Source organism: Rutidosis leptorrhynchoides, chromosome 3 (assembly GCF_046630445.1).
Source record: "Rutidosis leptorrhynchoides isolate AG116_Rl617_1_P2 chromosome 3, CSIRO_AGI_Rlap_v1, whole genome shotgun sequence".
Classification (NCBI taxonomy): Eukaryota; Viridiplantae; Streptophyta; class Magnoliopsida; order Asterales; family Asteraceae; genus Rutidosis; species Rutidosis leptorrhynchoides.
Window position 1 is genome coordinate 64,860,397 of NC_092335.1, and position 26,690 is coordinate 64,887,086.

Consider the following 26,690-nt stretch of genomic DNA (forward strand, 5'->3'; position numbering starts at 1 on the left):
AACAAATAAGGGGAATTTTAAACCAAAGTTTTACAAACGAATTTGGAATGACTTTGGTTTTTAATGATTTTGAGAGGTTGTTTAATTTAAATAGCCCTGTATATAGAGAATGGTGTTTAGAGTTCTATTCTACCGTTAGAATAAGTTTACACCCAGAAACTATCAATGACCCTAATTTTCTACAATTTCGACTGGGTGGGGTAGATAGAAGTATGTCCCTAAGCAATGTGACTGACGCATTAGGGATTTACACCGTTGAGGAGATGTTGGCTCCCGATTTTAGGGAGTATATTTTTACAGGGGCTAGATATACAGGAAATTATGATTCTTCGAGAGTCTGGCAATCTTTCACTAATAGAAATACATATGAGCCAGGCCAAGAATCATACCTAAAAATCACTGATGTTCGCTTTAGAAAAATTCATAAGTTTATAGCGAACACAATAAACCAAAGGTCATTTACTAATACAGATAAAATTAATTATATTGACCTTTGGTACTTAGATGCGATCAGAGATAGGGATACATTTATTAGTATACCCTATGGAGTTGCTTACTTTTTGGCCCATGTTGGTAAAGGGGCTAGAGGAACGAGTGACATGTCGGGGGGTCACTACATCACGTGTCAAGGAAACTGGTTCGGACTCGACCTGAGTGAATCAGAACCTCCAATCCAACCGGTAGATCAGGCTGTTAAAACTTTAGGATTGGATGTATATAGGACGACAAAGGCTATACACGTGAGGGGCGGGGTAATTAGTTTAAGACGATAAGAAGTCATTGCTTCCGCTCCTATGGAGGAGGATGAGGAACCCGCGAGGGAAACTAGGAGGAGACGCAGACAGCCAGATCAGGCTAGTTCGTCTAGTGCAGGTATTTCTGATTTCGACATGCTACAAAATTCGTTTGATTCATTGAGTTTAGATGTAAGAAACTCATATGAAACATGGGGACAGAGATCAGAAAACCAATACACTAGTTTATCTCAACAGTTAGGGGATGTAAGAGCAACCCAATTAGATCAGAATAATATTCTAGAAAACATCCACTATGATCAGAGGGGCCAGGGAGCACAGTTAGAGTGGGCGCATCATCAGGCATATTTATACGCAGCTAACCCACAGGCTTACACACCCTCAATCTTTCCTTCATACCCCCAATGGCAAGCACACGGTGACCCTCTACCTCCACCTTATGACCCCAACGCTGCCCTAGCTGCAAGTCAGGAAGCCTATAGGCGTTTTTACGAGGAACAACGCCTAAATGAACAACGGCGGCAACAGCAGCGGGAACAGGAAGATCAGGGAGGCCCTGCGTGGTCATTTTTCTAGTTTTCTTTTTAGTTTAGAACAAATTTTTTTTTTTGTATTTGTTTGTATAAAATGATTTTTATGGTGTGTTAATTTACTTTTATATATTTTATATTTACAAAAACTTTTAGTGTGGGGTAAAACTTTTGTACTACTAAAGTACAACCCCATCTCGTTTGTGATTGACATATTTGTTGACATGTACTTATGATGATGAGATTCGACATAGCGAAACACGAAAGAATTATTGTGATAAAAAAAAGATTGGATATGTTCATACAATAAGCATTTTACAATCTCCGATTGCTTAACAAAGGAAGTTCTAAACACTTTACACTTTTTGTCCTCTCAAATTTATACGTTTAATCTGATTTTATGTAATGAGGGCATTACATAATCTTAAGTGTGGGGTGGGAGTTTATAAATTCTCGAGAACTTATAATCTAGTGGTTTTTATGAAAATTTTTACAATTTTTAAACAAATATAACTAATCAATTTTTAAGGTAATTACGAGCAATTAAAGATTAGGTGTCAAAAACTGAAATTATTGTCTCCATACAATAAAAATACATAAGTTTATTTGATTAAAATATATAAAAGACAACCAAGTATAAAGGAATTTATAAACTCATATGTTTAGAACCATTTATCACATGTTTCTATGAAGTTTAATGCAGATATCATCGCTTTGGAATGTATAAACCTGAATATCCCATTAAGGAAGTAAAGTCTTCCAAAATGACACACTTGCTAACCTATGTTAGAAGATGTAGTCCAGAACAGCTGTAGGTTGACGAAAAATCTTGAAAAGTCATCTCTATCATCGGCTGGAAATCCACCTCACCTCAGCATCAAACAGGGTTTTTGGTGGTCAGACTTATCCTAACCATGAGATGGATCTGCCTCGTACAATGGGGGGGGCACATTGCAAATTAGCTTTTAAGTCTAATGAATCTAATCCCCAGATGGATGATCTCCGTAAAGATCAACCGCATCTATGTTTGACCGCGGTCAACATACATATGCCATAACAAATTGAGGTGTGCAAACTCATGGTTCACCGATGATATTTGGACACGATATAATTTTATTCTAAAACTTATGCTATTTTATGAATTATATTGTGTAAAAACATTTTTAGAACATTCGGTTTCAAGTTCCATAATACTTCAATTATGGGGGCGGATAGCTTGCTAATCGCCGACTGAGACTACGGTTTTCAGTTACCCTCGACCGGAATTTGAGGTTAAAACCGGAAAACGTGTCTAGTGTAAAAACTAGCATGCCATTTTATAAAATCTTAAAATGTTTTCATAAGGTCCAATTTTCCCTAAGGATCCAAATTTTTAAACCTTAATCACGAGATTTCTACTTTGTTTCTGTTGTCAGAATTTCATTTCGTGTAGTGTGCGTGTGATCCAATGAAAATTGTGTAGTGTTTTCAACTTATTCCATATAGCGTGTGTTTCATTTCGTGTAGTGTGTGTTGTGTGATTTAATGTTCGATATGGAAAAATATGTAATGTTCCGATTCTATTTAGAAGATGTAATTGCTTGAGGACAAGCAACATTCAAGTGTGGGGTATTTTGATATTGCTTTAAACATACATATATTTCGACGCAATATCATTTATATTTCATCAGCTTTTACCGAAACGAAGACATTCAAATGTATAATTCACGAGAAAAACGACAAAAGTAAACACGAGCTTGAAGTTTGATAAAACAACGATAAAACGACGGATTTAAACCAAATATGTATCAAGATAATGTTTACCCGAATGCAAGTTCAAGATGATCGAAGAGAAGAGTTCAAATGAAAAGTTTCAAGTCGATATACGTAAACACGGGATCAACAGAGAACAAAATAAAAAAATAAAAATAAGAAAACTGTCGGGTACACTTACGCGGATCGTGTGGTTTTCCACACGAAACGCGTAGTATTTTTGCCCTACGCGTATCGTGTGGGTGTCTACGCGAAATGCGTAATATCCTGTCCAGATCCAGATTCCAAATGCAAATGGGACGGTCGCTTTTTCAGTTTAATATTACAACTTCATCAACTTTTCAGCTGTACAGAATTATAAGTGGTGTATATTCAAGTATACCTACTACTCTTTAAATAAAATACAGGATATATTGTGAAGGATGGGGGATATATACAGAGGTACACATATTTTGAGAGGGTACACAATTTACAACACAACACAAATACACATATACAGTTTTAGAAGCACGCAGCAGAAAATAAGAGAAATATTACTTCAACTTATTAATCTTTTGATTTTATCAAGTACTCTGTATTAGTATTATTTTCACTTTCAAGATTCAATATTTAGGATAGTTTTAAGGGTGTATTGCTCGTGATTAAGGGTGTTATTGTAATTTTCTACCGTTTAGAGTAAATGAGAGTGAAGACTTTCGTAAGTATATTCCATTAAAATTATCGTTATCAATTTCTATCGTTATTATTATGTTTGTACATTTATATTTTCATGTTTACCTTAGTATAATGAGTAGCTAATTTCCCTAGTGTTTGCTTAGATGTAGAGCCCCTAGTGAAATAGATTGTTATCATTTGTAATAATTAAAATGTAACTTTAGTATTTTTAACATTGAGCTTAATTAAAAGAACCATTATTATGTATTTGGATATTTAACCCTTGTCACTTAATTTATTTGATTTAAATAACGAAAGTTATTTTTATTTATATAAATTAAGCTTCAACATTAAAATTGATCTAGACGAACTTATGACTAATTTACTAACACTAAATTAGAAGTAAGGTTCGGTGGTTTGGGTAACATCACTAGTCATATAATAGTGAAATTGTAAAAAGGGAAACCATTATGATTTGGATTTTGGCGAAAGTCAAAACTGGGTTGGGTCTCAATTTAAATATTTAAAGACTAGTAACTATCTAAATAGAATCTGATGAAAATTAGATTTAATTTAGTTAGTCATAACTTTATATTTATTCGAAAGAAAAATATAAAGTTTATTACTAAAACATTTTAAATAGGGTTTAAACTCAAAAACAATCCATGGATCTAGAGGTGACACATTTAAGTAAACACTCCCATTTATATATAGCTAATTATTATTATTATTATTTACGTTTATTTATTCAGTAAAACTAAAAAATTATACAACATTATAATTCAGTTTAAACATTATTGCTTTGTCACATCGATTACATCATACGCGGATTGTGTATACATCACACGATACGCGTACGTTTTAAAACACACGCGGAACGCGTATATCATTACGCAAAACGCGTAAGTATTAATACGAGTACTGTAGCAATTAGGTTAAAATCTAGGGTTTTAAATATTTTATTATTATATTTAAGTTATTAATTTATAACTAGTATTTAAGATAATAATTTATAATTAGTAATTAGTTTATAATTAGTTAATTATTATAATTCCTATTAATTTATATTAATTTAATTTAAATATGTTATTTAGTTAATTTAAATAAATTTATATTATAATTGCTCAAAACAAAATTCTAATCAATTAGTTTTATTAAAAGTTATTATTTTATTAATTATCATTTAGTAATAAACTTATTAGTATAATTTCAATTAATTCACTTTTAAGATTAAATAATTATAAATAATGTATTCGTATAAATTAATAAGTAGTTTAATTAAATTAGGATTAAGTTATATTTTATTATTATTATGTAGTATTATAAAATCCTAATCCAAAACCCCCTTTAAATAAGTTTAACCTCAAAGACTATTAAAAAAAAAAAAATTATTTGAACACTGTCTCCCTGTGGAACGAACCGGATTTACCAACAAACTAAACTACACGGATAGGACTAGTTGCCTATATATGTTTGAAACCAACCTAAATTCATTAAAATACCATATATACAATAAATCAATTCGTGTAACAAAACAACTCAAATCCGTTCATAAATAAAGGTACTGTTTCAAACCATCAGGAAAATTTAAAGGATGAAATACCCAAAGGATCGGAGAAGCATCTTAATATTCGGGAAGACGGAACCCGGTATAGGGCTAAAAGGATTTGGGTACCAAAATTTGGAGATATGAGAGAAATGGTACTTAGAGAAGCTCATAAAACCAGATACTCAATACATCCTGGAACGGGGAAGATGTACAAGGATCTCAAGAAACATTTTTGGTGGCCGGGTATGAAAGCTGATGTTGCTAAATACGTAGGGGAATGTTTGACGTGTTCTAAGGTCAAAGCGGAGCATCAGAAACCATCAGGTCTACTTCAACAACCCGAAATCCCGGAATGGAAGTGGGAAAACATTACGATAGATTTCATCACTAAATTGCCAAGGACTGCAAGTGGTTTTGATACTATTTGGGTAATAGTTGATCGTCTCACCAAATCAGCACACTTCCTGCCAATAAGAGAAGATAACAAGATAGAGAAGTTAGCACGACTGTATTTGAAGGAAGTCATCTACAGACATGGAATACCAATCTCTATTATCTCTGATAGGGATGACAGATTTATTTCAAGATTCTGGCAGAAATTACAGCAAGCATTAGGAACTCGTCTAGACATGAGTACTGCCTATCATCCACAAACTGATGGGCAGAGCGAAAGGACGATACAAACGCTTGAAGATATGCTACGAGCATGTGTTATTGATTTCGGAAACAGTTGGGATCGACACCTTCCGTTAGCAGAATTTTCCTACAACAATAGCTACCATTCAAGCATTGAGATGGTGCCGTTTGAAGCACTTTATAGTAGAAAGTGCAGGTCTCCGATTTGTTGGAGTGAAGTGGGGGATAGACAGATTACGGGCCCGGAGATAATACAAGAAACTATCGAGAAGATCATCCAAATTCAACAACGGTTGAAAACCGCTCAAAGTCGACAAAAGAGCTACGCTGACATTAAAAGAAAAGATATAGAATTTGAAATTGAAGAGATGGTCATGCTTAAAGTTGCACCTTGGAAAGGCGTTGTTCGATTTGGTAAATGAGGGAAATTAAATCTAAGGTATATTGGATCATTCAAGATTATTGATCGTGTCGGACCAGTAGCTTACTGACTTGAGTTACCTCAACAACTCGCGGCTGTACATAACACTTTTCACTTCTCGAATTTGAAGAAATGTTTTGCTAAAGAAGATCTCACTATTCCGTTAGACGAAATCCAAATCAACGAAAAACTTCAATTCATCGAAGAACCCGTCGAAATAATGGATCGTAAGGTTAAAAGACTTAAGCAAAACAAGATACCAATTGTTAAGGTTCGATGGAATGCTCATAGAGGACCCGAGTTCACCTGGGAACGAGAAGATCAGATGAAGAAGAAATACCCGCACTTATTTCCAGAAGATACGTCAACACCTCCAACTGCTTAAAAATTTCGTAATTTATTTAACGGGTAGGTACTGTAGTGACCCGAACTTTTCCATGTTTATATATATTAAATGAAATTGTTATTTACATGATTAAGTGTTTCCAACATGTTAAGCAATCAAACTTGTTAAGACTTGATTAATTGAAATAGGTTTCATATAGACAATTGACCACCCAAGTTGACCGGTGATTCACGAACGTTAAAACCTGTAAAAGCTATATGATGACATATATATGGATATATATATAGTTAACATGATATTATGATAAGTATGTATCTCATTAGGTATTTTAACAATGAGTTATATACACAAAAATGAGACTATTGAATTAAGAAACTCGAAAACGATATATATAACGATTATCATTATAACAACGTCTTACTAAATACATATGAATCATATTAAGATATTGATACACTATGTTTAATCATGATAAATGATAAGTAAACATATCATTAAGTATATTAACAATGAACTACATATGTAAAAACAAGACTACTAACTTAAGGGTTTCGAAACGAGACATATATGTAACGATTATCGTTGTAAAGACATTTAAATATATATATATATATATATATATATATATATATATATATATATATATATATATATATATATATATATATATATATATATATATATATATCATATTAAGATATATTAATTCATCATATTATTATGATAATATAATAATTTAACATATCATTAGATATAATAAACAATGGGTTAACAACATTTAACAAGATCGTTAACTTAAAGGTTTCAAAACAACATTTACATGTAACGACTAACGATGACTTAACGACTCAGTTAAAATGTATATACATGTAGTGTTTTAATATGTATTCATACAATTTTTAAAGACTTCAAGACACTTATCAAAGTACTTCTACTTAACAAAAATGCTTACAATTACATCCTCATTCATTTTCACCAACAATTCTACTCGTATGCACTCGTATTTGTACTCGTATAATACACAGCTTCTAAACGTATTTACTATTGGTATATACACTCCAATGATCAGCTATTAGTAGCCCATGTGAGTCACCTAACCATGTGGGAACCATCATTTGGCAACTAGCATGAATGATTACACAAAATTACAAACTAATGGAGCCTTTATGAACACCCCATATTCACGTGAAGGAGTACACACACAAACACTTTCATTTTCAATTTTTCTTGAATCAAACTCATCTCTCTCAAGTGATCTTCCATTATTCTAAGTGTTCTTCATCATCTTCATCAAAATCTAGCTCAATCTAGTTCATAAATCCATACATATACCAAGTTATAAAACAACTACTCAAGAACACACCAATAACACTTCCAAGTTTGCTAGCTTACTTCCAATCTTGCAAATCCATTTTGAGTGATCATCCAACCTAAAGAAATCCTTCTTATTTATAATAAGATATCTTTCTAATACAAGGTAATACTCATATTCAAACTTTGATTCAATTTCTATAACTATAACAATCTTATTTCGAGTGAAAATCTTACTTGAACTTGTTTTCGTGTCATGATTCTACTTCAAGAACTTTCAAGCCATCCAAGGATCCTTTGAAGCTAGATCTATTTTTCTCATTTCTAGTAGGTTTATCCACAAAACCTGAGGTAGTAATGATGTTCTTAACATCATTCGATTCATATATATAAAACTACCTTATTCGAAGGTTTAAACTTGTAATCACTAGAACATAGTTTAGTTAATTCTAAACTTGTTCGCAAACAAAAGTTAATCCTTCTAACTTGACTTTTAAAATCAACTAAATACATGTTCTATATATATATATGATATGCTAACTTAATGATTTAAAACCTGAAAACACGAAAAACACCGTAAAACCGGATATACGCGGTCGTAGTAACACCGCGGGCTGTTTTGGGTTAGTTAATTAAAAACTATGATAAACATTGACTTAAAAGTTGTTCTTCTGGGAAAATGATTTTTCTTATGAACATGAAACTATATCCAAAAATCATGGTTAAACTCAAAGTGGAAGTATGTTTTCCAAAATGGTCATCTAGACGTCGTTCTTTCGACTGAAATGACTACCTTTACAAAAACGACTTGTAACCTGTATTTCCGACTATAAACTTATACTTTTCTGTTTAGATTCATAAACTTAAGTTCAATATGAAACCATAGCAACTTGAATCACTCAAAACGAATTTTAAAACAAAGAAGTTATGGGTAAAACAAGATTGGATAATTTTGCTTGTTGTAGCTACGTGAAATTTGTAACAAATCTTTACAAATCTTATCCTAGCTAACTTATATTGTATTATACATGTATTCTAATATAATATGTAATCTTGGGATATCATAGACACGTATGCAAATGTTTTGACGTATCATATCGACCCATGTATATATATTATTTGGAACAACCATAGACACTTTATATGCAGTAATGTTTGAGTTAGCTATACAGGGTTGAGGTTGATTCCAAAAATATATATACTTTGAGTTGTGATCTAGACTGAGACGTGTATACACTGGGTCGTGGATTGATTCAAGATAATATATATCGATTTATTTTTGTACATCTAACTGTGGACAACTAGTTGTAGGTTACTAACGAGGACAGCTGACTTAATAAACTTAAAATGTTAAAACGTATTTAAAATGTTGTAAATATATTTTGAACATACTTTGATATATATGTACATATTTGTTATAGGTTCGTGAATCGACCCGTGGCCAAGTCTTATTTTCCGACGAAGTGAAAATCTGTGAATGTGAGTTATAGTCCCATTTTTACTATCTAATATTTTTGGGATGAGAATACATGCAGTTTTGAAAATGATTTACAAAATAGACACAAGTATTGAAACTACATTCTATGTTGAATCATTATACCGGATATCGCCCTTGTTGAACTTGGTAGCCTAAGAATTGGTGTTTATTATAATTGCCACCAATTGACGCGAATCCTAAAGATAGATCTATGGGCTTTGACACGCCCCAGTCAGAGAATTTGAACTGCTTTAGTACTTTGATATTTATATATGGGGATATTCTAGATGCATTTGTTAATGTCGGTTACCAGGTGTTCAACCATATGAATGATTTTTATGCTGATTGCATGTTATTGAAAAATGAAATCTTGTGCTCTATTATTACAATTTGATATATAGGTTAAACCTATAACTCACCAACATTTTTTGTTGACGTTTAAAGCATGTTTATTCTCAGGTGATTATTAAGAGCTTCCGCTGTTGCATGCTAATTTATGGACAAGAGTTGGAGTCAGCATGCTTGTATAATATTGTTTAAAAACTGCATTCGAAGACATATATATTGTTGTGTAATATTATTGTAAACCATTATGTAATGGTCGTGTGAAAAAGCTATATTTTAGATTATCATTATTTGATAATCGTCGTAATATTTTAAAGGTTATGGTTTGTTTTAAAAACCGAATGCAGTCTTTGAAAAACGTCTCATATAGAGGTCAAAACCTCGCAACGAAATCAATTAATATGGAACGTTTATAATCGATATGAACGGGACATTTCAGTATATGTGGAGGTTTGTTATAGATAGTTAGAGCTAATTGTTCGTTTCTAGGTACAAGTCTCTTTCGGTTTATTTGTATCATTCGGTTGATGATGTTTGCTTATGAAAACGTAGATGAAAGATTAGTAGCGTTGAAAGTCGATTCTAATTAAAATGAACTGATATCGTCGTGTATGATTACGAAGGTGGTTAATCCTCTCTGAATGATGTCGATATCGACGTTCGAAAAAAAAAATGAATGGACTTGAAGAACAATCATGTCTAGTAAAATCTTATACAATTCAATTAATTCATTTACTACAAAAAATAGTATAAATAAAAGAAAATTGATATAGATATACCTTTTAAGTTTTTTATAACAATACACGTTTTTAATATAAAAATACATTCTGGGGGAGTTCGTGCAAACGAACAATGTAAAAAATACATTTTTTAGGGAAATATATACTCCATATTATATTAGAACATTTTAAACACTTATATCTATAAATTTTATTTAACTTTATTTCTTACTTTTCTTAAAACTATTTTTAACCGTGCATCTTCTAATGTAAACCCATTATTTGAAAATATACACAATGACCCACCTAATGATGCATACTTGACATTAGCCCATTCCAAACGCCCATCTAATCATGTGTCAAGTACGGGTAGGAAGATGTTGTCGCCTTCTAATTGTATATACGAAGACATTTTAATAAAACAAAACTAAACTTATATAAATATAAATATAAATATAAATATAAATATAAATATAAATATAAATATAAATAAAGCATTGAACTGAAATAAAAAACTTCATAAAAATATATAAATAGTTGTATTGATTCTACAAATAGCAATCATATATTCTATATTTGCTATTGGTTATATGATACGATATTACGATATAATAGCATAACATAATATTTAAATTAGACTCCATAAAGTTTAGTTAAGCTTTCGTGATACAAAATATTTACTTTGTTAGTTAGGAACTTTTGGTCATTGTCTTTTGCTAAATTAAAAGATAGTTTTTTGTATTAACTTGACCTTAAAAAGGTCGACATCTACTGATTGCATGCCAAACAATGAAAACTCGATACCTTCTAAGAAAGGATCCGAAGTTGTCATGTCTTCATATATATGTAACTTATTATACATTTATTATAAAACTTGTAATAAAATATGATGCATCCAATTTATTAAATTTGAAACACGAACTTTAGTACTAGAGTTTCAGTGAGATTAGTCGTGTTTTATATGTTTTTTTAATTATAGTTTCGAAAGGCAAATATTTGGAATCACTCACGGGAGAATAACTCACATAACCGATCATTTTCCACGTACACACTCGCTTTCAGGGAGAAACCCGAACCGCATTACAAGCAGTGCCGGATATTGAGGCGTGCAAGCCGTGCGGCCACACGGGGCCCAACATCTATAAGGGCCCCTAAAAAATATCCTAACATTACATATATAGGCTCATTTTTACATATTTTGATCCATTTGTTAATAAACAAATCGAAAAATCGAAAAATAAGATACATAATCAATGTCGAATACTCCGTAATATAATATTATGCTCCAATACTCCACGTTCATGCTCCAATACTTAATTGTCGAAGCTTAGTATTATGTTATATAAGAAATTTTTTGTATACAAAATGCCCACTTTTATTTTTCGAACAGGACCCACAAAATTAACGGGACGACCCTTTACAAGGACCCGATCCTTAAACCATACGAGGGGCAGGCGAAGCGGGCCGAAATCATGGAATATGGGTCAGTAAAACCTCTCGAGGGTCACTCTATAAATCTGGTAAATACCCTTGAATATTTTAAGAGAGAAGACTCGAACTTGAGACATCTCCTCTCCATCTAACACACAAGGTGTTAACTGTCAAGTGTACCACGTACTAGACCACAAAGACGACGGGTACTGGGTACATATGTTATTATTGCGTCACTAACATCCACATCATGATTTACATAGAGGAAAATATCAGCTTCTAGACGTGAACAACATTCAAGTTAGTTATCCTTATCACTCTATTTTTTAATATGAGCATTGATTTAATGTCATCTCCGAAACAAGAATATTAAACTAATTCAGCATATTTTCTACGTTCATAGGAGTGCAAATGTGCATCTATTATTATGCTTTACGAAGGTATTATTTTTAGGCATTTCCAACAATATCAAGTCTTATTTCTATTTTGTTATTTTCATGTCAGAATTTTTAGCTCCTAGTAGCAAAGGACCAGACAAACTTTTTGTTTTGACAAATTGTTGTTTTGTATTTTTTTTTTTTTTTTTTTTTTTTTTTTTGTCATTTTGTACTTTTTACAAGGGTTAATTTGTTAATTTATATGTTTTTCAATCTACAACTCACCAAAATAAAAATATTTTGCGGAAGTATATACATATTAGGGAGTAATGTACTAAGAAGTTCAATTATTAGTGTCACAATATGACAAGAGTGCTTGATCTGAAAGCTTAATGCATTGATTTTTTTTTTCAAACGGCGATATCGGCATCACCGAGAGGATACTTAGACACATTCTCGATCATACATACACGTTAGGAGTGATTCGTTTATGCATATTTTTACTCGCAATATCGGTTCGTTTCTATTTGGTTTTTGGTTATAAATTGAGTAAATGGCGAAGAAATTATTGAAGTTTGAGTTTTTACGTTCATATGTGGTGATTTGAAGAGTTATTATAATTTGGAAGATATTCGGATGAAAGTTTCGCTGTTTTGTAGAAGATAATCGAAAGTCGAAGCAAAGAGTCAAAGTATAAATTGAAACAGAAAAATATTGTTCGAAAATGTGAATCTCGTGGCAGCGATGTACATCAATGTGGTTGCGATTTTGGGTTTTGCTCGTGATTTAAATCTCGCGTTCGCATTACGTTAACAGAACTTCGGAAACAGAGAACAGGTGACCTCGCGGTCGCGATTCCATTTATTGCGGTCGCGATATCTATGAAGACTCGCGATCGCGATTTGCTGTGATGTGATCGCGAGATTTGTAGCCGACTTCAGTTTTTTGGTTTACTACTTTTAACCCTTTTTAGGGTAATCAGTTTTTAATTACGAATTTTGGTGCTCCAGCACCTAGGTTACGAATTTTATAGCTTTTCTATCTACTTTTCATTGTCTTTACATTATTGCAACAATTTTGGTTAGTGTTAATCTTGCTATTACTTTTATTTACATTTAATTTAATGAATTCAATTGTTTATCTTTCATTCTTTTGTGTTCTTTGCTTTAATATGAGTAGCTAAATTAGTTGTATCTACTTAGATAATTGAACTAAGGTGAAGGATTGATACCTTTATGAATTAACGATTAGATCTTATTATTTCATATATTGTTTGGCTAAGAACGACTGTTATTAAGATTAATCACTTAATTGAAGTTGCGGAGAATTTACCATCTAGCCCTCAAACTAAGATGCCTTAAGATTAGACATGCATCATCATGAACCACCATGCTCTTGGGCAGGGGCGGACCAAAGAAGGGGCAGAGTGGGGCACCCGCCCACAGTGGATTTTCAATTTTTAGTGAAAAATATTTTGGTTTTTTTTTTTAATTTTTCCTCCGGTGGTTTTTTTTTTTTTTTTGCTCAAAATCTTCGTATTTTGCCCATAAACCTCCAAAAATTTTTATTTTATTTTTTAAAGGCAAGCCCCAGAGTGTAGTAAGTGAAGATTGAACATAGGTCCCTTTGAAACTTTCCAAGCAACTTATCACCAAGCTACCCCTTCGGTGTTAAAACCTCCAAATTATGTTCAAAAAAACTATATATATTGCCCCAAAACATCCATATTTTACCACACACAAAAAAGTTTGCCCAAGGTAAAAAAATTTCCTGGATCCGCCACTGCTCTTGGGTTGCCTTGAGTACAAGCTCCTCTGTAGTGGTTCCAATGATCTCGTTAGCACGTTTCAGACCAACACTGTAATACCTTCCAATCGAATACTACATTCAATAATGATTAAATGCATTACATTTTAGTAGTATGACTACAGAAGTAATATTATGGGATGTTGTTAGCGTGCACAAAAAACTCGTAAAATATAATAACCGTCACATAAAAGTCAAATGTAACCGCTATGTTCATCCCATTTAAACACACTAACAACATAGAGTTGTCGTTAGAAAAATTCTATTACTCTAAAATTAACAAGATAATTGTATAGGTGATTTATTAATGATTACAAAAGTAATGTTACCCTTGCAACAATGCCCATTTTTTTCAAGCTTGTGAACTGCATCATCCACATCAAAGTTGCAGGTTGCACCAAACTCCTCTTTAATGAGTTTCTCGCATTGTAGATCAAGATCCTATAATAATAATAATAATATATAATAACAAATCCACAACTCAGTATACCTTTTAGAAAACATATAAAATACAAACACACGCAAATGAAAGTTCCAAGTATACATAATAGCAATACCTCAAGTGTTGCTTTGCCTTGTTCCATCAATATAAAGAAAGAAATTATCACCTCTTTTACCTGAAAATGTCACCGAATTAAGCTCCCACTTAAACACTCAAATGGCTACAAGAAATTTTATGATTAAAACATAAATAAAGTAATACTTCTTGTTGAATGACATCATCACACAAATGAGGAAGAGTGCCTTTACCACAAATGAAAAAAAAAAAAAAGATTGAATGGGAAAGTGTCGAGCGAGTCGAAAGTCACCCAATTATCGTTGTCATGTAAACAACCTCCTACACCATTTTATTCAAAATATGTAGATTATTACTGTAACTAGATTGTATTGTAGTCATAACTGAGCATGAGTAATAGTGTAATACAAATGTTTTAAGTTTTAGGACAAAAAGTGTTTGTTTACCCGACCTGCCCATTTTGCCACCTGTAATAAAACAGCATAAGTATTTGAAACTAACCAGCCCAACTACAGCAGAAATGAGGAATTTCACCCAGTCCATGGGGGTCAAACTTGGATTTTTCTTTTCTGGCTGTCAGTAAGATATTAAGATACAGAAATTTAAAATACATCCAGCTGGCAAAATAAAATACTAAGACTTGAAATGATCATGTCCACTTTCATCTTATTTAGCTTATTCATTACTAGTCCTGTATCTTTGATATAATATCACTGTTGCTGAACTCGGAAAAACTCGCCGACTAGTCAGCAAGTACCCGGTTAGAAGTTCGGGCAGAGTACTCGGTTCAAACTCGGTAAAAAATCGTTCAATCAGGATTACTCGGTCAAAACTCGGGATTAGTCGGCCAATACTTGGGATTACTCGGAAAATTGGTCTAAATTAGTCGAAGTTAAAGTTGGTCAACATCCGATTGCTCCCTGAAAAGTCCCGAGTAGCGAATTTTTTCAACCTTGGTTTATATAAATCTGATTTCGTTTTTTTTGTCCTGAATGTGCAAAAATGTCAAGAAGCCGGCACTATTTCTAGTATTATTGATCCACAACTTGGTAACAGCTTCACAACCGAAGGTATGGAAGAGTACCTGTACATCCACTTAATAATTGGATGTGTCGAGGTTTTTAGTGAAAGAAGATATGCGATGAGTTATGGGCAACTGAATTCCATCAAATTTTCGACAAAGAAACGAGCTTGACGACAATCATGGTTGTAATTGATATTGTTACACTGAGATCATTGTATGCTTCTAACTATTTTTTAACATATCATTCTAGCAAGTTTGTGCCCAAGGTTGCAAAAGACGTGAGACGGGGGTCGAGACGGAGGTTAACTAAAGTGACTTTTAAATATGTATATAAATGTATATATGTGTACATATTTTAAAGTCAAAAACTTTAATTGACTAATTTGTACCCATAGTCGCTATCACCGTTGATATAATACAGAAAATTCAAACTAAAATATGACAAATTGACCGATTTTACCGACTTTTTGGCTTTTCCGAATTTTTTGAGGCTTTGACCTGATTTTTTTTAAATTTTAACCCAAATTTTGACCATTGACTGTCATATTACACGGTTTTCTTCGAGACGGGACGGACTAGTCACCAAACCGTCGCAACGGGCATCGCAACGGCTCGAGACGGGGTGTTTTAGTGTTTGTGCCTATTACAACATGAGCAATTGAATTTTTAAGTAATCATCTCAATTTACTATAGTTTTTATTAAATTCATGGAGTTTGGGAAGAAAAGGAATGAATTGGAAAGAAATGACACGAATATTAACTTGGGAACAGAGCATAAATCTCATCAAAGATTGGGTAACAATACACAAAGCTGGGTGCGTGGGTGGTACAAGGCCATATATGATATGTCATTAAAATTCCTTGACTAAAATCTAAAACCAATTCTCACACACATATATCAAGATATTACAAGCAAGATAATTAGATAGAAGACATAAAAATTATTTCAGCCGTTGCTGATGCTCGTGGGGAGTTTAGCAGAATTCTTGATATATTTGACTCTTCATCATGAGTAACATGAAGAGAAAACAGTATGGTTAATTTCTTCAGCATGGGGGATTTGGCCAATATTAGTTGCACAAACTCCAAAAGAAGCTTAAAGGCGAAGATTCCATCAATTCTTACGTCATTCAGGTTCTTCAACGAGATATTTGAATAACTCTCAAGTGTGATCGGGTCTTTTTTAAAATTCCCAACAACTTCTGGATCATCCTCAATACCTTCATCATCCACCTACCAAAAATATATATATATATATATATATATATATATATATATATATATATATATATATATATATATATATATATATATAAGTATTTGATTTGTCAGTAGATTTTGACATGAATCTGAAAGCATATGAGGATACAAGATGGACTTAAGTTACTTGTACAAAGAGTTTTTCCAAATTCGGTGAGCATCGGATTAAAAGGAAAAACGTAGGTAACCCGCCAGAATGAAGAAAAGGCATGCACTCTAGATGTAAGTCTTTAAGGTGGACTAAAGAGATTTGAAGCTCTCGTGGAAGCGAGTTTACGGAAAAACACTTGAACCACATGCCAAAACAAAGAATAATTAATTAGACAGACTTCATTTTACAAGTACATAAATAAACTATATGTATGTCATGTGAATAAAACTAACTAACATGAAAAATACAATCATCAATAATCATACATTCAATAAGAGGCAGGTGCGCAATTAGTTCAATGATGGGGGGTTCGTCATTAACGAGAATATCATCTTCAAATTGATACTGCAACAACTCGAAGAATTTATTAAACATGTCACGAAAATTCATTATAATGCATATAAGTAATACTAATAATCTGAACAACTTATTTACTTACCAGTAGGAAGCTCTTGATTAATGGACAAGTGGATAGAAGATGAAGAAGATCTTTTGTAGATATTTTGACATCTTGCAAATGTAAGGTTGTCAAGCTTCTAAATCCTTTAAATAAGGGTGGTAGACAGTATATAGAACAAGTACGAAGACATAGCTTTGTTAAATGATGCAATGAGAATATGGATGATGGTAACCTATACTTATTGCCCGCAAACAAGTAGAGTTTAAATACTTTGACACAATTCCTCCGTGACAAGTGCCTTATGATAATGTCAAGTTCAACGCATATCTCGTCTACACTTGCGCTAAGGGAGAACTTGAGTAGTGGGCCCTCATGTAATAACAAAGTTTCCTTTATAGCATTAAGAAACTTACACTTGTTGATCATCAATTCTGCTAGACGTGGAAAGTCAAATCTTTGCTCCAGAATTGATAGTTGATCCTTACCAGTCGCTGATCCCTCAAACTTATACAAGTCAAAACGGAGTACAGGAATTTTGGTCCAATTGTACCTCCATTTGCTTGAAAGGATACTTGTCCCGATTGCATCCTTGATTGGTAAAAGAGATAGGATGGTGTCTATTATGTGTGGAGGAAGGTTACTAATTCGGTCCAAAGATTTCATATTATGTAATCAATCTTGTGATTAAAATATTAGATAATGCTGCAAAAAACATTTCAAGATAAACTGAGTTTCATTTCATACACATATAGAAACACCTTTGTTGCTTGGTATATAATCAACAAATACACATATAGAAACACCTTAAATGATTTGAAGTCTTGATGATATGGGTAACTAACACACAAATACACATAAGAATCAAGGGAACAAAAAAATCCTTATATGGTTGCAAACATCCTATTTTTTTCTGCCTTAGACACTTATTCTGTTAAGTCTTTGAAGAATGATAACCCATATAGATCCATTCACCCTTTAAAACACTGCATTTGCCATCTTTACTAAACATGATGAACTGATGTTTTAGGAATAAAAGTATAGTTATGTAAAATTTTATATATTAGAATTGTTCATTACCCTCACAAAATGTGGATATCATACGGCCTTTGATAAATTTCCAGTAAGCAAAATCTTCACTCATACAATATGCAACACAGTAAATGGTTTCATATTACTCCTATAACCTTTACTTTGTACACATATACAATATGCAAAACAGTAAATGTGACATTAGCTATTATATACATGTCTAGACTATAGCAGAGTAAAGAAGTACTCAACTTAAAGATCTATACATGTTAAATGCATTACATTCATAACTCCGGCAATGATAAAGAACGTTGAATACATTAAGCTGCTACATCTACTTGTACAAAGTGATGGATCCAAGATTTCATACCATGATATGCACTATAGGCTACATAATTGACAACGTACCCACTACATATCATATTTTTAAACTATACTATGCAATTATACAAGTGCAGAAACAGGGTCTTCGAGTGAGTTTTTACTAGTAACTCCAAGAATCAGAATCTGATTACCGAAAAGCAGTTGCTTGAATCTAATTATTCAGTTTCTTGCAGCACCCTTGCAGGACTAAATCAATCTATGTATCTGATTAACTTCACCAGAAATGAACTGACAACATTCAACATAAGCTAAATCCAAACAAATAACAATGGTTTTAAGTTGAAATCATGAATTTCACCACACATTTAAACACCATATGAAACAACTGAGTTGATTATTCATTTAGATCAATATTATGCTGACACATCAGCTTCTTAACTTTTTTTCTTTTAAATATCAGATTTTCCTTGTTAGCACTCTAATGAAGTCATGAAAAACTCATGGAAACCTGCTCTTATCTATGGTTCTGCAAATTATCATAAATAATTTTACTACTGTAACCACTATGTTAGGTATGGCAAAATGCAAAAAGAAAAAGAGCAACACGTAATTGATTACAGTAGTTTTGTTGACAGCACCGAATCATACCAATGGCAATAGTAGGCATGGTTGTAATAATTTTACCCAATTTGAGCCTGTAGAAATTTGTTGTTTTACCAGGGAGAAAGCATACCAATACATATCTCTTTCTTCGCGTAAAATGACTTCGTCAACTCAAATAAAAGGTAATTCAATATCATTACAACACGAAGACAAGTGAGCACACGACTTACGGACCATTTATGATTACGAAAAGTCATTCATCAAATTTTAGCTTAGTTAAAATGCAGCTTAAAGAAATTTATTATTAATTAACATAAAACTAACATAAACAGATAAACTTCACAAAAAATGAATCATAAAAATCGTGATTACGCAAATAATAGTCAATAATAAGCATAAAATCATATCTAGGTAACAAAGAAATCGATTTTGATGAAACGTCGATCAGGTATTAATCTGCTATTTACTTGCAATTAAGTAAAACTGCTAAAGTAAAGCTTCTATGTCTATATGCATATATAATATAAATGGATACAGATGTACAAAAATAATAATACTCCATAAAATAACAAAAACACAATACAGAGTGTAGATCTCAGAACTCACCGTTAACAACGAAATAGCAAATGAGAAACCGTCGTCGCGATATATAAAGCTTCTATATCTATATGTTATCAAGCATGATGAGTCCCGATATAGAAAGAGGGATTGCTGGCAAAAAAAAATCAGTGAGCGCGAGAGAATGATTCACGATGTCTGATTTAGGGTTTGGGGTCGACTCACTATGTCTGATTTAGGGTTTGGTGTGGACTGCTGTGTGCGGGATTTGAAGACGTGTCTAATATTGAAAGTATTTCAAATTTGTGTGAACTATTTACTGTAATTAACTGCTCCGTAGTTTATCTATGGGTGGTAAGATATTTTCACGGTGTGATTATGATAAATACACTTTTAGCATGCTTAAATATATACTCCATATAACAATATAAGTATCTTAAGCATAACAGTGGATTTGTCAAAATACAATAAGCATAAATATCACTACCATTTATTTTAAAGCTATATATTAATGTCACGTTAGTGATTAGGCTGATAACTTACCGAGTATGACAGTAGATGTTAACCTCGAGAACACACCTTAGAGCTCTCGTTGCCCGTCGTCGGATCCGGCGTCCAATTCGACGCAACTCTTGAAATGGATACCGCCCCACCGTCGCTCTTAGTCTATCTCGGCGTTGTCCATCGTCCCTCCACCGACGGTGGTTTTAACTATATTTTATTTTCAATTATTCTATTTTCTTATTGGTCCACATCATTTTTTTTTTCTTATCAAAACTTTGAACCAAGGACACGCCCCACTTTAATCAATTTCAAGGTCCATTTTCGACCTTGAAATGGACAACGAAAAATAGACACATACACTCTTATGAAGTCCGTCTTGTTGTCGCCATGCACGTTTCCATCTTGCACTCCTTCGTGCCTTCCTTCCTGATTAAGACATTATGTGTTTTGTGTATATGCGTGTGTTTGTGATGTGTGTCTAAGTGTATGTTTGTTTGTGTCACGACAGACGGGTTCAAGAGTTCGACCATTCAATCTTGGTGCTAAAGTGACGCTTATGTAGTTGTCAAAAATGATGTGGTCTTATATGTATTTTATTTGGAATTGCTTGTTACTTATAATGAAAAGGAATTATCTAAAAAATGCAGTGAAAAAACATAATATAATAAGATGTTTAAACAAAATCATACCCAACTAAAACAAGTATTCAAACAATCACTCTTCTTTGTTCAATTGTTTATTGTACATATCAAACTACAATGTACACAAAAAACCATTGAAATCGACCGCAACCAGCAGAGAAAAACAAAGGAAAATCAATATAACTTGAAAAATTCATATGTAATCAAATGCTAATAGAGATATAATTGGTACAAACCAAACGGTTTTAAACAATAACAAATTGCACACCACATCCTTGTAGAATTTACCATCTAGCCATCAGGCTAGAATGTCTTAAAATTTAACACGCAACATCATGAACCACCATGTTCCTGGCTTGCCTTGAGTACAAGCTCTTCAGTAGTGGTTCCAATGATCTCATTAGCACGTTTAAGTCCAACACAATAATACCTTCCGATTGAATCCTACATTCAATTTAATAATGAATAAATGCATTATATTTTAGTAGTATGATTACAAAAGTAATACTGTATTTTACTCTATAAATAACAAGAAAACGCCATCTTACCCTAGCAACGATGCCCATTTTTTCAAGCTTGTGAACTGCATCGTCCACATCAAAGTTGCAGGTTGCACCAAACTCCTCTTTAATGAGTTCCTCGCATTGTAGATCAAGATCCTATAATAATTAATAATTAATAATTAATAATTAATAATTAATAATTAATAATTAATAATTAATAATTAATAATTAATAATTAATAATTAATAATTAATAATTAATATTAATAATAATATATAAATAACAAATCCACAACTCAGTATACCTTTCTGAAAAGCATATAAAATACAAACACACTCAAATGAAAGTTCCAAGTATACATAATAGCAATACCTCAAGAGTTGCTTTGCCTTGTTCCATCAATATAAAGAAAGAAATTATCACCTCTTTTACCTGAAAATGTCACCAAATTAAAAACATTTTCTGATAAAAACATAAATATAAAATAAAATAAAAATCTGAACAGTACTTACTTCTTGTTGAATCACATCATCACACAAATGAAGAAGAGTGCCTTTTCCACTATCCAATTGTTTGTCATACATGGATTGTGTAATTAAGCTTTGATATGCAACCATATTTGCCTGAAACCTATAACAATCATATAAACATATCATTAATGTAACCTCATACATCAATGTGTGTCAAGTGCGCACATAACATTGTTCATACAACTGTCGAAATAATATTAACCAATAAATAACCACATAACAGTAACAATTAAACTCACGTGAAGTAGATTTTAGCACAGTAACCAAGAACAGCAGACAGAATGGCAAACATGACCCAAAAATCAGCTTGAGGCGTCTCAATCGAGCCTACAACAGCTACCTGAAAACCACCATTTACTTATTAATACCTCAACTTGGATTATTTTTTTCAAACAGGCCAAATGATAAAATATAAAGTAAAATGGGAATGTGTCGAGCGAGTTGAAAACCACCCAAATCTTGTTGTAATGTAAACAACCTCGTACACCATTTTATTCAAAAATGTAGATTATATGACTAAGTATATTATGTTGGAATAATAACTGATTTCTGACAAAAAGTGTGTGTTTACCCAACCCGCCCATCTTGCCACCTATAATAAAACAGCATGAAATATTTGCAACTAACCAGCCCAACTACAGCAGAAATAAGAAATTTCACCCAGTCCATGGGGGTCAAACTTGGATTTTTCTTCTCTGGCTGTCAATAAGATATAAGATATACAAATTAAAGTACATTCATTAGGCAATAAAAAAGGTTAAACGCATATACAATATAAACACGTACTAGGACTAATTCCATATCTGCCATTGGAATGTTTTTGAAATGCTTCACATGGATTCCCCGGTCCTGTTCTCCTTTCTTGGTGCTTGCTCGCCTAGATATAAAATTATAAATCATCACATGCTTATGGGTTTTATATTTTATATTGATGCATGTATAATTAAAAAATAAAAAAATAAAAAAAGTCATACCTGTAGACAACAATTATCCTATCAAATGTTGGTTCTTGGATTGTGATTTTGCTTGTCAAATTCTTTAAACTGGTGTAATGGAAATAAGAGTGTGGTAAGTTAGCAATCACTATTCACATATAAAATGACTATTTTGTTGATTAAATAGCATTAAAATTATATCCATAAGAAATAAGAAATAACTGTAACCAATAATTATAAATTAGACTTTGTGAACAACCTGAGCTGCAAGTTCTCAATCCGGACCCGCTCGACATATAAATCATCCGGAAATTCTTCATTTGTAATTTCATCGTTTTTCTTTGGATCACTCTTGACTCGTGCAACAGACTTTTTTGAAAACAGCTTTGCTAGCCTGCAAGCATAATTAGTAATAGAACATTAACAAACTCTTCGAATAAACATCTACAACAACAAAAATTCATCATGAATTCGTAAATGTGGCAAATTTGAACCAATATTATTATGAAAGATTGAGTAGGTCTATACTAGTATATATTTATTCCTTACAGGTCAAATGAGTAAATTTTTATGAGCTGCTTTAACATGAAGGGGTCAGGTAACCAAGGTAACCAAGTATATTGTTGAAGCACAAGGTCTATTAACATGTTACACTTTTAGTATATAGAGAAATGTAAAAATATATTACAACTTATAAGATATACGGAGTAGCATTTATACCCAACACACTTAGTATAAAAAATGATAAAAGAAAAAGGAAGAAGCTAAACATCTTTTAACAAAAAGTGATTTGGGTCAACCCAGCCCAACTGACATTGAACCCTCGAAAACTTGCTCATCTAAACCCAAAGTTGTTTAGATTTTTGACCTTTTACCCGCCCCATCCATTTTATCGCCTTTGCCAATTTCCATCATCATAAGTCAAGAATCTCAAGCTAATAAGCAAAATTTGCAAGAAAACTTGCCTCGTTACTCTCATAATCCACGCCCATAGACGTGAAATGATCATGTCCACTTTCTCCATTATGAAGTAGTCAGTAGTCTTATCAAGTCCAATGCCTCGTCGAAAGATTATATACTGAAATAAATACAGTAAACAGTATGACTATAATATGAAGTACTGAAAATAGTATGCAGAAACTATATCATTCATGTATCAACTAAATTTGAAGCAGTACCTTATCAGCAAATTCAGGAAGGTCATCATAATGATGTTCTTCAAAGTACTTTTTCAAAAGATTCTTATCAATCTATATGTCAAAGGGAAAGAAAAAAACTGTTAGTAAACATAAAAAACGGGAATAATAGAACCTAACATAGTCATGGAACACAACCTTTGATTCGTCCACTGAAATAGGAAGATTTAAAAGATACTGCCCTGAATGTGCAACATCAATCTCCTCATTGGAACAAATCTTGAAATTACTCTTCTCCATTACCTGCAGCAATAACCAGTGTACTTTTAAGTTATTGAATACTTTAATCAGGACATAATTTGAAGATATTGCCCTAAAAGCTTATACCTTGAACATGTATGTAAGGAAATTCTGTTCAAGAACATCAATTTCTTTTGAAGATAAGTTTTGCTGTTCCAATTTCTTAGTCCCGGAGACAGGATCAAAGAGCGAATACAATTGCTGCAAGTAGGAAAGCGCAAACATCGAAACAAAGATAAATTATACTTATGAAAATTTGAATTACAGGAATTGGTTTATAGTATAAGTTAATAGAAGTATATAATACCATGAGATCTTCGAACTGAAGAAGATACCATGCTCGAATGGTGTACTCAACTCTCTTGCAGAGCTTCAAGAACTCTGCCCTGTCATTACTGTGTTCTGCGTGATACCAAAACTTGTTTGATAAATTGAAACCTTACAATGTATATAAGTATAAACATTCAAATTAATTTGCAATTACTACCTTTCAAAACACTTAGGCGGACAGTTATGCCGCAGTAAACAAGGATTTTAGGAGACTCTCAAATGAAAAAATGAGACAAATAATATATAAAATGAATTAAAAAAAAAAAAACAACAATAGATCCCTATACAGAGCACAATATCACACATAAAAATGCCCATAATCCATTCTCAAAGTTTCACTCGATAACACATAACCTCGATCCCTTTCATATTTCGTTAAGTTTCAAAAATCATCTCTTCTACTTAAAGTAGACTACAAGTATAACCGCATATAAAAATTGCCATAAATAATAATATCATAATCAGATCAGCATTGGACATTCAAAGAGCCAAGATTAAACTTCTTAAGCTTAGGAAGTACTGAACTGAAAACCTAAATGCTTTAAAAAATAAAAAAAATACAGAGGCAGATTACAAAATAGGTACTCTTAATAATCTAAATTGCCCTAATACACTGGTCTCCTAACACTACATACATATTTGCCATAATTTTCATAACTAATGCCCTAATCAGCCAAATTGAGCAACATAGAAGCAAAAACAGCAATATCATAACTAAAAATAAGTAACAATACTAAAAATTAACTGTTCACAGATACAAAGTAAATACGTTAAATATGTTGCCTTTACCGATAAGATTTGCTAAAGCCATAACGAGTCTAGGTTTCAAAACTGGAATCACTGCTTCACGCTCCAATCGAATCACTTCTTTCTTAGTGTTGCTAGCGCTCCCCATTTTAATTTATAATGAAAATTAAAAAAAAAAAAAATAAGGATAAACCGAAGAAGATTGAAACACGAGCACAAAAAATTAATCGAATATTTAAGTTGCTGTTATTGTTGTTGAATTGTGAATCATGTATGCGAAGCTCAATTATATCTATCTGCTACAGGAAAGGGGTTTTAAAAGGATCAGAGAAATTGAGAATATGTGCGAGAAAGACAACGTGTTTGGAGTTATATTCCGATAAACGGTGAAATAACGAAAATATTAGTCAATGGTGGTCAAACTAACGGCCAGATGTTACCTTGATTTCTTCCTTTAAATATTCACATTAATTATTTCTACCATTTACTCGTGACCCAAAAAATAATGTTGATTTCGTTTCGGTTGCAAATAAATTTGAAAATGTCACTGGAAAAAAAACCAATGATTGAGGAGGCGGGTAAAAAAGACCATTGGTTCGGACTCTTTGTTAACTCAAACGATCCTCACAAGATTATGGCTAAAGTTAAAAGAAAAAATTAAGAGGCTGCTTCCTTTTCGAAATTTATTAAGGATGCATGATCTTGTGTTTTTTTCACTCTTTTTTGATGTTGGTCTTGATTATGTTGTATTGTCGTGAGCTTTGGTAAGGTTTCTTGGTTAGTTTAGTTCGATGATTTGTATGTTTGTACGTTTAAGGAGGTTTCATCTATTTGATGAGCTTTCATTGATTATAAAAGTTATTCATATTTATGACGAAAAAAAATAGTAAACGTGTTTGTGTTGAATATGTGATCTCTATGGTTTGAATTCCTACTCAATTTTGTAGCTCAACTATGTTGTTAACAAATCTACTCTAAATAAAATAGGATTTTACTCTTTTTTTTTTTCTTTTTTTTTTTTTTGAAAAGCAAGAAGTTATGTATATATATTTATAATCGAGTGTACAAGGATGAAGACAACTGAAATAT

General features: G+C 32.4%; 1 protein-coding gene and 1 long non-coding RNA gene across 2 annotated transcripts; both read right to left on the reverse strand.

Moving 5' to 3' along the window:
- Nucleotides 1-16,449: 16,449 nt before the first annotated feature.
- Nucleotides 16,450-20,227, reverse strand: LOC139896228 (uncharacterized). Its single transcript, XR_011776166.1, has 5 exons — nt 20,024-20,227; nt 17,501-18,163; nt 17,328-17,406; nt 17,038-17,196; nt 16,450-16,883 (listed from the first exon to the last, which is right to left on the reverse strand). It is a non-coding gene; the product is annotated as an uncharacterized lncRNA (long non-coding RNA).
- A 945-nt stretch (nt 20,228-21,172) lies between these two features.
- LOC139896229 (uncharacterized) lies at nt 21,173-25,921 on the reverse strand. The gene is made up of 15 exons (XM_071878821.1): nt 25,644-25,921; nt 24,832-24,926; nt 24,612-24,725; nt 24,423-24,527; nt 24,267-24,338; nt 24,054-24,166; nt 23,348-23,482; nt 23,128-23,196; nt 22,940-23,030; nt 22,781-22,852; nt 22,393-22,493; nt 22,136-22,253; nt 21,996-22,055; nt 21,669-21,779; nt 21,173-21,564 (listed from the first exon to the last, which is right to left on the reverse strand). The coding sequence occupies exons 1-15, from the start codon at nt 25,747-25,749 to the stop codon at nt 21,454-21,456; spliced, it is 1,473 nt and encodes a 490-aa protein (XP_071734922.1). The 5' UTR covers nt 25,750-25,921; the 3' UTR covers nt 21,173-21,453.
- Between the last annotated feature and the right edge of the window lie 769 nt (nt 25,922-26,690).

Excerpts from the sequence above, each read along its gene's own strand:
- LOC139896229 (XM_071878821.1), bottom strand. The coding sequence starts at position 25,749 with ATGGGGAGCGCTAGCAACACTAAGAAAGAAGTGATTCGATTGGAGCGT. Across the intron at positions 24,528-24,611 it reads TCCTTACATACATGTTCAAG|GTAATGGAGAAGAGTAATTT; the intron begins GTATAAGCTTTT and ends TTATTGCTGCAG. Across the intron at positions 21,565-21,668 it reads AAATGGGCATCGTTGCTAGG|GATTCAATCGGAAGGTATTA; the intron begins GTAAGATGGCGT and ends AATTGAATGTAG.